Here is a 13,164-nt window from a genome sequence, read left to right as displayed (position 1 = left end):
TGGTTTACAGGTAAGGAAACGGAGGCCCTAAGACAGGAGGGGATGGATTTGGCCACTGTCAGCTTGTGCCTCAGCCTCTGTCCCCTGAGAAACATCGAGCAGCATCTCCCAGGGCCTTCCTCTCCCCCCCGCCCACATTCTCAGTGTCCCAGTGCCCAGGAGATTGACCCTTCCAGCTAGAGGGCAAGGGTCACCAGCCTGGCCAGGCCCAGGCTTATACCACAGGCATGAGTTTGGGGGCAGAAGCCTCCTGGCCCAGCTCCTCCAGGTCCTGCTGGGAGGATGGAGAGCTCAGTGCCAACAGAGCCGACCTACCGTGGACGTGGACGGGTTCCATGTGCCCAGCAGCTACGTTCAGTTCAGGCACAGCTTGGCGCCCTCTGGGGTGGATGAAGTGAGAAGCCACAGACAACACCCCAGAGAGCTCTCCCCTGGTCCTCCTGCTTCTCTGGAAATGGGTTCCCAGAATGGAGGGGGGAGATAGAAGTGAGACCCCAGGTGTCTGTGTGGGCACGGGACCACACCGAGGGGCTCATCATTCCACTCTCCCCCTGCTGAACCCCCACAGCCCCACCCGCCTTGCCCACCAGAAGGGATGCTGATGCGGCAAGCTGGCGGGATTCTGGGTGGGCCACACTGCAAGAAAGAAGGACGCAGAGGCAGGGTAGAAACAACTGTATATTCCCTGGTTACAAAGCGGGGCTGTGGCAGTCACCAGCGCGTCTGGTGGGTCAACAGACCAGCAGGGCCTCATCGTCACTGGCCTCCAACGTTGGGGAGCAGGGGGGTGGGGGGCTCCTGCAGACACCCAGTGGCTCTGGTGGGTGGGGGCCTAGGGTGCTGCCGGCAGTGGGGGCTAAGGAGTGAGGGTCCTGGGCCGAGCAGGGCTCCCGAGGCGTGTCCACAGAAGCTGGGCTGTCCATCAGAGGGTCCCTGCAGGCCTTTCTGTCCTTGTCCACTGGCCTGTACTCTGGGTCCTGCAGGCTCAAGGGGGGCAGCACAGAAGGTCCCACCTCTGGTGTATGGACGGGGGCACTGGGGGACCCATCTCCAGCTGCCCCAGCGCTGCCTGTGTCCGTAAGGGGTGCTGGGGGGTCCAGGGCGGCCCCTGGTGCAGGCTGGAGGAGCCCGTCACCCAACACTGTCTGTGAGGTGCGCGCAGCAGTCAGCAGTGGGATCTGTCCTCGCGGTGCCCGCGGCCGGTGAAAGAGCCGGTTCCACAGGCGACCGAGCCGGCGGCGGGAGGGTCCTCTGCGGGAGGCATGCCTGCGCATCTGTCGCCGCATGGCTGTGCGCAGGTTCTGTAGCACGGACGCCTGGAGGGTGGGTCGGCGGCTGAGGGGGCAGAGGTCAGCACGACCCCCAAGGGACCCGAGACCCCAAGAGACCAATTTGTCCTCCCCATCTGGCCGCGGCCCCCATGTCACCCTCCCCCGGCCTCCCTTCCCGCCTCCATCTACCCCACTTTGTCTCAGCATTCCCGCAGGTCCAGCCGGGATCTGAGGACTGTAGGGTCTCATGCCCTCTGGAGCTCACCTGGGATGCACTGTAGACAGGGAAGTCCTCCACGGGTGGAATGAGGCCCTGGGCAATGAGCTGCCCATAGGACGGGGGTGCCTCCCGCCGCACAAACTCAGCCTCGAGGCGTGTCATCTGCGTCTCAAAGGCCCTGAAAGCAAGGGGCAGAAGGGCAGCATAGCAGGGCTGGCCAGGACCCCACACTTCCCGCCTCCCACGGGGCACTGTGCAAGGGCTCACAGCAGGATGTGGGCCCTGCCACACCCTCCAGACATCCTGAGACGCCTGGACCCTGGATGCACAAGAGAAGCCCCACATGGGTGGCCCGAGCCCCAATTTACCCACAGCTGTAGAAACAGTGAGCTCAGAGCCTCTCTCCAAAGAAATGAAGAAGCTGAGGCTCATGGCCTGTGACCCCAGGCACCGGGCAGCAGTGAGGCACCGCCCGCCCACCTGTACTCCTGCGTGCGCAGTGAGTAGAGCTTGAAGGCGCAGCCCAAGGCGATGACGAGCAGCAGGCCACAGACCAGGCTGCCGATGAGGGCGGCGGTGATGACCTTCCGGGGCACGGCCGCCAGGCAGCCGTGCTCATCGCTGCCATCCTGGCAGTCCTCCTGGCCATCGCAGCGCCACGTCTCAAAGATGCACAGGTTGGTGCCACAGTGGAAGGTGCCAGGCTGGCAGGAGAAACAGTTCTTCTCGTCAGCGCCATCAGGGCAGCTTTTCTGGTTGTTGCAGCGGTCAGCAGGTGTGTAGCACAGGCCGCTGCCACCCTCGCAGGGGTACTGGTCCAGAGGGCAGGCGGGGCAGCCCTGTTCATCTCGGCCGCTAGCACAGTGCCACCAGCCATCGCAGCGCTGTGGCTCCGAGAAACAGCCCTGTTCCCCTGTGTCACCCATGTCGCCCTCGATGCTGCTCCCACACGGCTGCTCCCACGGGAGGCAGTAGCCCTTCACCTGGTAGGTGGCGTTGAAGCCGTGGCCAGCGCTGCGGGCGCGGGCATGGTAAGCCACAGTGAGGCGGCCCTGAGCAGCCTCAAGGCTCACGGGCCGGTGGTTGCTGCGGTAGGACAGCGTCTGCAGCAGGCGGTCCCCACGCTCACCCAGGCCCTCGTACACCTGCACGTAGTCGTCATAACCCAGCCGCAGCTCCAGCTGCAGCAGCACACGCCGCGTGTCTTGTGTGTCCACCAGCCATGTGCAGTGAAGGTCCGAGGGCCCTCGGGCTGCACCAAACAGGTCTGGGGAAGCAAAGGAGCCATAGAAGCTGCCCAGCCGCCGGCCACATGCCAGGTCAGGGCAGCCAGCCTCATCGGAGCCATCGCCGCAGTCCTGCGTGCCGTCGCAGCGCCGCTCTACAGGCAGGCAGCGCGTGGAGCGTGCCCCACTGCAGGGGAAGGTGCCCCCAGGGCACAGGCTTCCGGGTGGCTCGGAGGCAGGCGCTGAGCAGTTGCCCTCATCAGAGCCATCGCCACACTCATCCACAGTGTTGCACTGCCATGGGCCCGGCAGGCACTTGCCATTATCACAGCGGAACTCGTCTGCCTGGCAGGACGCCTGGCCTAGTTTCCCTGTGGAATGAAGAGAGCAGAGGAAGATAGTCAGGGGAGGGCAGGGCCTCCTCCAGCATGGGGCCTGAGGGCCAGGAACGGGCAGGGTGGCTCCCCCATTCCAGCGGGGCCTCTGCAGGGCCAAGGAAGAGGCAGGAGACATAGAGGAGAGCCCCTGGCCTCACATGGCCACCTGAGGCATAAAGACCCCTCGAATGTCAGGTAAACTAAGTCCCTGACCTGAGGTGCAGGGTGATCTGGGTGAAGGGGTGAGCCCCCACTCTAACCAATTCTGGAGTGGGATCAGTGACCTTGAGGGACTCCAAGGTACGCTGAGGCAGCAACATGACTAGTCCCCGTCCCACCACTGTGCTCAGCCTGATGGGGTTCCTGGAGGAGACCCAGCGGGGAGCAGGCAGATGGGGGGTGCTGCTCTGGCCCCAGGCGCCCACGTGGTGCACTGAGTGCTCTGTGGTGCCCTGTGATGCCGTTGCTGGTGTCACCTCGGATGTATGAGAGACGGAAGCCCTGGGCCTGGCCGGAACTGGAGGCATCAGAGTGGAAGAAGATCCAGACATGGTCCCGGGCGGAGATGAAGGCAGGCGGGATGGCAGAGCCACAGAGCCGGAAGGCCTCCTGGCGGGGTGGGGCCGCTGGGCCCAGCATGAGCCAGTCCAGGGAACACTGGTGGGACTCCTCCACGTCAAAGTTGCGGAAGCTGCAAGGGTGGGTAGGCAGGCAGGGCCCATGTGGCCAAGGACCAGCAGAGAACGATCAGGCTGAGCTTAGAACAAGGATGGCCAACCTGACCCTGCACCTCTGCTCCTCCACTCCCAGACACCAGGGATCTGAGGGCAGGTCCAAGAAGAATAAAAAACTCTGAATAGTATCCTTCACATCAGACCCTGCAGCTCTGGGAAGGCCTTGTCAGCACACACATAGCATCCCCATCCCAAAGCCAAAGTGGAGGCCCAGTGAGGGGCCCCATCTTGGGCAATTCCCTCCCCTGATACCTTCCCAAGTGGGGAGACCCAAGGCCCCAGATCCCACCCACACTGGGGGTGCTGGGACAGACCCTGCACAAACTCACAGGCCTGTGCACTGTGGGGGAGGGGCATGCCCCCAGGGCGGGGCTAGGCTGGGGCTAGGTGACAGCTTGTCACCTGGGAAGAAATATATCAGCCCTGGACCTCTGGCCCAGGCTGTGGGACGAGCAGATCATAGAGTCCGGAGTCTTTGGAGGAGGGTGAAGTCTTTGAAGAGAATGTGCCTGAGAGCCACAGCCCTGTGACCACGGGAAAGCAGGCACAGACACTAGGACACCCTGATTGTGCCAGCACATCCCATGCTTTGGAGCTATGGAGTAACTGGGGGCCTTCTGAGCACTAGCATTTAGGAGAGTGACTCCCCAGCCAAATATCCCCATGGCCACCCAGGCCAGGAGTTCCAGCATCTGTTCACCTCAACCCATTTCCCTCTGCATGTCCTGCAGCTGGAGCACCTGGGCTCCTGCTGAGACTGCCCTGAGGACCCTGGAGAAACCCTGCTCTGGGATCCGTGCCAGCCCAGCTGCTAGCCGCCCCTGCAGGACAGAGAAGATACCTCTGCCACCTCAGAGAGCTAGACCATGCCTACCAGCCCCCAGGGCTCCCATTCCTGGCAGGCCTGAGGTGACTCACAGCCCCCACAGCCACTGAGAGAGGCTCAGGGCAAGACGAGGCCCAGCTCCATGTAGCCAGCCACAGAGGCCCACAGAGACCTGGGAGCTGGGCACACTCACATGCTCACAGCACTCATTTGCTTACAGCGCACTCATGTTCACACCTGACTCTCACATGTACACTTGCACACTCACCTGCTCACATTTGTCCTCCTAACTTGCTCAGACATGTGCTCATGTACATGCATGTGCTTAGACTCACACATGTCATTTATACCTGCTGATTGAGCTCATACACATACACAAGCACACACGTGCTCAAACACATACACTCACATGTGCCCTCCACACCTGCTCACACATGTGCTCATACATATACACTCACACATGCTCACATACATGCTCACATACATGCTCGCACATGCACTCCATGCCTGCCCACATATGCGCTCAGTCACATGCACCATCACATACATTCTCTTCCTCCCTCCCTCTCTCTCTCTCCCCCTCCCTCTTTCTTTCTCTCTCTCTCTCACACACACACACACACTTAGCACTTGCAGACCCATATAGGTTCCCTTGGACACCCCCGGGGACTCCCATACCTGATGGTGATCATGTCGCCACGGTCACCCTGGATGTACCAGCTGCAGTTGGTGCCCGGCGGGTAGTTGAGGGGCCAGGCCGGGCTATAGATGACGCCACGCCGTTCTGTGTGCTGCTCCAGTTTCCCACTGCAGGCAGCTGTCAGGAGAGGAGGCGAAGTGCTGGCCTCACCTTTGGGTAGGAAGTGGGGGGAGGTGGGGACTCTTAGCTGGAGCACAGGCCTCTCCAAGGTGTGATGAAGGCCAGCCAAGGGTGGGCATAGCCAAGGGCAAGGCCACTATTGAGACTTCATGGAAGTGGTGTATATGGAGGGACAAGGAGCACCCACATGGACTAAGGGCAGCCGTAGCCCCCAACCCCATCTGTGCACAGAGCCTAGGCCTTATCTCCCCTCCCGGGAAGGGCTGGAAGCGTGCCCAACAACAACTCCCCTCGGCACCGCTGAGGTGCAGCCTCTTGGCCTTGGCACCTCAGTTCAGTTAAGAATTCTGCACCCCTAGACCTGCCTGACCTCCCTGGGACTTGACAAATACAGCCCTCAGTCTGAGAGGAAAGAAGCTCTGTTCACCCAGCACAGATGTGAGTACCTACTATGTGCCACACACAGTGCGAGGCATGCTGGGTAAGACAGGCTCTGTGGAACTCACAGGCTGCGGAGGGCGGAGGGGATCAGGCTGACTTTATGCAGATCCCCTGCGTGGAACGAAAATAACAAAACAGGCCTGAAGGGAGGGGCAAATGTCCAGACGGGGCTGGAAACACAGGCTGGGTGTGATTACACAGGATCTGGGTTTTATCCGGAGCATAAGAGGGAAGCCACTGGAGGTAGATCTCGTAACCAGATGAAAACACTGAGGCTGAGAGAGAACAAGTGGCCCGCCCACGGCCACACAGCCAGTAAGCGGCAGCCAGAGTCCACCCTGTTCCCCTGGTACGGCCGTGCCTACGCCGACGCGTGTATGAAGTGTCACCGTGCGCTGTACTAGGGACAGTGCAGAGGTCACACCTGCCAGCGTGCGTGAGGGGCCACCATGCCCCTCCCCCGTGGCTCTCCTCGCCACAGGCTCACTATACCCTCTTCATTATACATGCCCTCCACTCCCAGCCTTCCCAGGACCAGCAAGGCCCCTGCCCTTGGCTGCCCCCACCCGGCACTGCCCCTTCAACCCTTCACCACACTGCTTCACTGAATCCTCCCCAAAGCCTGTGGCAAAGGCGGGCCCTAATATAGACAGGAAACCTGAGGCTCAGGAAGACAAATGATGACCTGAGTCCAGTGCCATCACCTCCTCACTCTCCCACTGCCTGGCACCTTCCACTGTCTCCCCGGAAGCAGGGGTCTCTGCTGGCTCTCAACACAGCTGCACAAAATTTTGTCCTCATGCTCATAGGACAAGGACAAAATTCATCACAGTGGCACCAGCCCCTCACCTCTTCTGCCTCATCTCCCCCTATAACCCATCTTTCCACTCACACCTCCTGTAGTACCTTCCATGGGAGGGAAACTTTGTCCTGTGGCCCCTGGCAGGATGCTCTCCCCACCCATTAGCCCATCCACTCCTATGGGCTTCAGCCCAGTGGCCCCTTCCCCAGGGGACCCTCCACTAGGGCTCCAGTCCCCCCCGCTTCTCTCCTCCACAGCACCTGCCATAGCAGCAATTTCCCTGTGCTGGCTCTGGCTCAACCCTGTGTCCCCAGGATCCCACACAGGGCTTGACACCCGGCAAGTGCTCAATAAATATGGGTCAACGAGAACTGGCCAGCCAGAGCACCTGCTTAGCATTCGGAGGCATGAAACTCCTTCCACTGGGGCCGCCATGACCATGGAGGTCCGGTGACCCAATACTGTGACTGCCAGGGAGCCAAAACCCCCATTCCACAGCTCACAAGAAAGTCAAAGGACTAGAAGAGAAACACCACCACGTGACCCTAAAACAAGGCTGACCTCGCTCAGTTCGCCCTCAGAGCCTCGATGGTACCAGGTCAGAGAGACGCTAGCCAAGACTCTCCACTTGGCACTCACCCTCGGAGGCTAGCCCTCCTGAACTTCAGATTTCTCACCCATAAATGGGAGCGACGCACGCTGGTCACAGGCCAGCAGAGGAAGGACTAAACAAACAGAATGGCCTGGCCATTCCCTCTGACAGGTGCGGCCACCAGCTTTGTGGACCTCACAGGGACCCTGGCTGTTGGCCTGGAGACACCCTGAGAGGTGAGGGGTTATGCCAACCAGAAGAGACCTTCTCCTCTGGAAGGGGCTGGGTGGGAGGGTCACAGGCAGGGGGGCCTAGGCTGCTAGAGCGCATCTTCCCCCACACGGAGTCTCTGAAGCACTGGCCTCTGAGGCAGGGGGCCCAGGTCAGGCAAGCTGGGAACCACCGTATCCTCAGCCCCAGGACAGGATCTGGGCAGAGCAGGGCCCAGTCAATACCTGCTATGGCCTGGAAGCCCTCCCCAGAGACAAAACACTCAGAGGCCAGCTCTCTCACCCACACCGGCGGGAAAGCCATGCCTGCGTGCCGTCCCTCTGGCCAGAATACTTCTCCCTCCGGGACTTATGTCTGGAGGGAGAAGTATTCTCTTGCAGGGGTCAGGAGGCCTGTCTCAGACCACCAGCCACGTCAGGAACAGATGACTGGACAGCTGCCAGGCCAGCTCTGCCTCTCAACAAAGCCTCCGACAAGGCATCCCCCAAACAGCCTCGCTCCTGAGGGGCCCCCAGAGCTGCCCCAGAAATTCTCACATCCGGGGCAGCAATGTCATTCAGTTACTGTCTGCTCTTCTCCAAAGCGGGCCACAGAGAACACAGTTGTGTCAGCCCAGCCACGCAGAGTGAATGTGGAGCAGGAGGGAAGCCGGGGTCAGTGCAGGAAGCTGGGAGCTCTGGTCAGGGCCTCTTGACTGGACACCTCTTGGCGATGGGCTTGGAGGGTACCACCAGCGCAGACAACCAGCCCCGGCCCTCTTTGTGGTAGCAGGAAGCCCACCCAACACAGGATCCAGGCACAGGCAGGAGAACGTGGCTCAGGAACCCAATCTTGGGGCCTCTGCTTGTCCATCATTAAAATGTGGTCAGTGGGTGCACTTCTCTGAGGGTGGTTGGGAAATCTGGAGAATGTGGCAGGCAGACATTCATGGGACGGGTGAGTGGGAGGCTACGCCCCGTGGGAGCTGAGGGTTGTGACAGGGTATGGGATGGGCCAGCAGTATGGGGAGCTGGGAGGACTGTGTGTTTGGGGAGATACTGGAGCAGAATAGAAGATTTGGGGGGTGCTTAGGAGACACTCAGAGAGATCTAGCAGAGCTTTAGCTGGAAGGGACCTGTGTTCACTCGGGCAGAAAATTCCCTTGGCCCTTGTGGCAAAGTGGCCTGCTCAAGTGGGCAAGGGATGATGGGGCATTTTTTAGAGCAGCGAGCGCCTTTCCTTCATCACATACTCCTGAGAGGGCCTGAGCCTGAGGAAGCACAGCTGCAGGCCCGGTTTCTAAAGGCCACCAATACCCCAGACAACCTGCCTGCTGTCACCAGACCACAGGAAGCTGGGACCCCACCCCAGAAGCTCAGAGAAGCTGCCAGGTGAGTGCAGAACAGCCTGAAGACCTACCCAAGCCACCCCAGGTCATAGTAGCCACATGGCGGAGCCCAGAGTCCAAGGTGCAGGAGGCATTAGTCCCGGGGCTGAGATCCCCAGGACAGCCCAGCCAGGCCCTCAGGAACCCAGTGAAGACAGGGAAGGGGCAAGGGGACAGTCCTGATCCAGGATCCTCACAGTAGGAGTCACAGGGAAAATCCTGAAAATGCAACCATGGAGCCCTGGGTCAGAGGGGGAGGGGGCCTCAGCTTCTAAGCTGTCTCTTAGCAATGCTAGAGGGGTCAGGGCTGGACTCCAGAAAAGGTAGGACTCAGACCACCACCTGTGACCACACAGACTGTCTGCAGCTCAAGACATGGGGACACTGAACACAGGCACCATGATGTGGACAGAGGCCCCTGGAGCTGGACAATGTGGACCTCCTGGGACTGAGGGCTTGATAACTAAGAACAAAATGTGCGGCGCTCGGTGGCTGTCTTTCCCTCCCTGGCTCTGTGGGTGAACCTCATGCCTGTAGCATCAACACTGGGGCACAGGCATGTGGCTGGCCTGGGGCTCGCATCTGTAAGACCTGCACGCCGTCCCGCTCCCTCACAGCCAGCCAGTCTTCTCCTGGAAATGGTGAGGGAGCCAGGACGCCAGGCAGGGCTGGGCTGACTCCGTGCTGAGCAAGGCAGGGCCCTAGGCCAGCAGAGTCAGCAGAGGAGGCGGGCTGCAGGGAGCCAGAGCTAGTGTGCAAGGAGAATCGGAAGGAGACTGACAGGCCGGGTCTGAGAGGCGGGCCCATGAGAGCGCTCTGTGGACTCTGGGCCTCCCATCCGTGACCTTGGCTAGCAGAGACACCTCTCTTTGAACCAACCTCTGAGTTTCTGCTAAAGTTGAGCCCTGGGCAGAACTAGAAGTCCCCTATCTCCTGCCCCTCCATGCAGCACAGCAGATAGCAAACAAATCAGCAAGTACCCAGATTGGGGACCGCACATTCTCCCAGCTTCCTGAGGCCCTTCTTAGATGTCTCCTGGTGGCACCAAGTGCCATGAGAGTCTCTAGACTTACCCATTTGCCAAACCCTGGCAACCCCCTCAGCAAAGAGCAAATGCCCTCATGGGCTCATCCTCCCTTCCCACTCCTGACAGTCTTTGCTGCACTAGGCACAAGGCACAAGCACAAAGATGGCCAGTGGATGGACAGACCCGGTCTGACAGGCAAAGGCAGGGGCAGAGCTCCAACTGTGTTTTCTCGGATATTATATGTCTATTTGGCATCCATTCATTGCAGGGCCAAACTACCGGTCAGCGTGTTCACCTCTCTCCTGCATGCCGGTTTGTCTGGAGCCTGCCTTTTCCCAGGCCGGCTGCTCCAAGGCTGAGCCCCCACCCGCCTTCTTACCTGATTCACACAGCAAGCCAATATTTCCCCTGCCTTAAACCATCCTAGCCAATTCTAAACGGTTTGCCTTGCCCTGCCTTGACGTTCCCACAGAAACTCCAATTGATGCTCTGGCCTTGGCCGCCCTGCATCAAACCTGATCGAATCTGTGGCCCTGCGTGGTGTGGCCAGTATCCCTTTCTCTCAAGACACATACGTAACAACTTCCGTCAACGGCATTGACCTCTCCATGCCATCACTCAGTCATGCCTTTATAAATTAAATCCCAGGTATAATTCAAAAACAGACAGCATCTCTGGCAGCTCGTGGCCCTTGGGGAACCCCACAGCCTACAGGAAGTACAATCTGTCAACCCTAATAACAGGCTTTGAAGTAAGTCTTATTATTGCACCCATTTTATAGACGTGGAAACTGACATTCAGGGAAGTTTAAGCTTGCCTAAAGTCAAACAGCCTCTTTGGGATGCAGAAAAGATACACTAGGACTGACCTCAGAGGTAGAACCCGGACCTTGAAGGCCTGTCCTCAGAGGTTACTAAACCGGAAGGCAGGGAAGAAGGGAATGGAAGGGAAGTGTCTTACTCACCTAAAGCAGGAACTGCGCTGCTGAGCCGGCCAGTGAGAACGATGTTCACTGCGAAAAACATAAAGAGGGTCCAGGGGAGGGTGGCTCCTGGGACCTAGGCACCTGCCGTCCAGGGGCACAAGACAACATAGCCAGAACTCCAGGCTGGTTGGCTTCCTCTCACAGAGCAAAAGCCCCGAGCGCTGCTACAGAGGCTGCTGCTCCCAGCCGGGCCTGCAGGGACCCCAGAGGGTCTCAGAACCCACTGCACACCACAGCAGAAGAGCGCAGTGCGCAAGCCGGGCTGCACCTGACCACTCCTGCCACTCCCCACGCCTGGGAACTCTAACTCACTTGGGTATGTTCCTGTCTCCTGTTGGGTTTGAGAAGCTCAGGCCTGGACCACCCATCAGAGAGAGGCCTGGCTGTTCAAGAGGTTCCTGCCACCTCAGCCACTGCCAGCCAGGAGGTAGGAAAGACGTTCTGATCCCCCATTTTACAGGGGTGCACGCCTAGCAGAGGTCAGGGGCGTCTTTACTGTGCCACACTAACCTCGAGAAGGGAGGCAAGGAACTCTCCTGAAACCCACCCCCTCAAGTACCGCCCCCCCCCCCCCCCCCCCGGGGTTTGTCCTCTGCTTGTCTGCACTGCTTTCCTGCAGGGGAACCAGGAGGAGGATATGGGCAAACCCAACTTCGAGGTGGTTCAGGGCGCCCCCTCCACCCAACATTGTGAGCCAAGGAAGGCAGAGGGTGTCTCTGGAGGGGTTAACCCCACCTGGCGAGGAAGCAGGGGCAACTGCCCCCTCTCGGGACACCCAGGCTCTGGGCCACATCTGGGCAGGGAGGGCCGTGGGAAGCCAAAGGGCTGTCCGCCTGCCCTGCTCGCCGGGGAGCCCACCCAGCACTCAGAGTCCAGAGCACAGACCACCAAGAGGCTGGGGAGGGAGCACTTCGAAGCTCACACAAGAGGCAGGTGTCTTCCCTCACCCGCCCCCCCCCCCCCCACACACACACACAGGGCACCCTGATTCTTGCAGGGACAGGGGATCATGTAGCTTCAAACCTTCAGGTTTCTTTTTAACTGTCATTTCAGGAGCTTCAGCAAACCTATGGGGTTCCAGTGCCTTCCTCAATGACACCACAGGGTGTCCAGGACTCAGAGAAGGGCTCTGAGAAGGGCCTCCCCCCTTTAACCTGGTAAATAAGGGGCCATGTGCACTGAGGGTCTAATTAACTCTTTCCTTCTCTCCCTGACATAGGATCCTGGAAACGTGGGCGGACAAACTCCTGGGTAGGGCAGGAGCCCTCCTGGCAGGCGCCTGGCCTGGACGGGCCCCTGGGCCTCCCCAGGCACCACTGAACTGAAGGGGCCGGCCCTGGTCCCGAGAAGACACAAAAGGGGGCCTGGGGCATTCTCGGAGCGGCCTCCGCCGGGCATCCGGAGTCCATCCAGGCTCCGGTCAGCACCGCCCCCACCCTGACTGCGGGCAGAAAAAGGAGACTTCCTGGGGGGGTGGGGGGGGGGGCGAAGGGGCAGCCGGCCTCGCCTTTGTCCGCAGCTCCGGGGGCCCCGGCGCCCGCCGCCGCCAGCACGCACAGCCTCCCCGCGCATCGCCCGCTCGGAGCCGCGAGGGGCCGGGGTCGCCCACCAGGCCCGCGACCCAGCAGGCCCCGAGCTCCCCGGCGCCGGCTCCGGAAGCCCGGCCGCAGGGAGAGGGCGGGGCGGAGGGTCCCGTCCGGGCGCGGCGGGGTCTGCGAGACCCGGGCCCGGACCACGCGGCCTGCGCGGCCCACTCACCCAAGCAGACGACCGCCAGCTGCGCCCGGGCGCCCGGCGCCCCCTCCGGCCCCGCGACCGCCCGCAGCTCCATGCCCGCCCCGGCCGCCGGCAGGCCCGCCTCCTGCCCCCCGGGTCCCGCTAGGGCTCCGGCTCGGGCTCGGGCTCCGACTCCCGCAGCGGCTGCGGGTCCGGCGCGGGTGGCGGCGTCTTGGCGAGGCGGCGGTGCAGGCCGGCGGCGCGCGGGGCCACATCGGCCGCGGCGTCACGGGCCCCGCGAGGGCTCAGCGGCGGTCACCAGGGAGGACCCCCGCCCGCCGCTGCCCCCACGCCCCGGGCGCCCAGCCGCGGCCGGCCTGTGCCCGGGGGCCGCCGGCGCGCCCATGCCCCGCGCCGCGCCGCGCCGCGCAGCCCGCCCGGCCGGTGCCACCGGTGGTGGGTCCGCAGGTCTGGGTCCTCCCGCCCGGCCCTCGCCCGCCCGGAGCTCCGAGGCCGCGCCGCGCCAGCCA

At 61.4% G+C, this 13,164-nt stretch overlaps 1 protein-coding gene across 4 annotated transcripts; it reads right to left on the bottom strand.

Annotated features, from left to right (window-relative positions):
• Window positions 1-665: 665 nt before the first annotated feature.
• LRP3 (LDL receptor related protein 3) lies at window positions 666-12,773 on the bottom strand (the record flags this gene model as incomplete). 4 transcript variants are annotated; one of them, XM_081107651.1, is made up of 7 exons in its annotated part: window positions 666-1,335; window positions 1,537-1,669; window positions 1,972-3,088; window positions 3,571-3,785; window positions 5,333-5,471; window positions 10,898-10,945; window positions 12,677-12,773. In XM_081107651.1, the coding sequence occupies 7 exons, from the start codon at window positions 12,747-12,749 to the stop codon at window positions 1,132-1,134; spliced, it is 1,929 nt and encodes a 642-aa protein (XP_080963777.1). In that variant the 3' UTR covers window positions 666-1,131. The 4 variants fall into 4 exon arrangements, with proteins under 4 accessions (XP_080963777.1, XP_080963774.1, XP_080963775.1 ...); XM_081107648.1 differs by having other exon boundaries at window positions 666-1,316; window positions 5,333-5,504; window positions 12,677-12,764; XM_081107649.1 differs by having other exon boundaries at window positions 666-1,316; window positions 12,677-12,764.
• Window positions 12,774-13,164: the final 391 nt, after the last annotated feature.

The sequence above is a fragment of the Myotis nattereri genome (assembly GCF_964212035.1).
Source record: "Myotis nattereri genome assembly, chromosome: 15".
Taxonomy (NCBI): domain Eukaryota; kingdom Metazoa; phylum Chordata; class Mammalia; order Chiroptera; family Vespertilionidae; genus Myotis; species Myotis nattereri.
The sequence above is the reverse complement of the archived record's forward strand: the minus strand, read 5'-3'. Positions and strand labels throughout refer to the sequence as shown.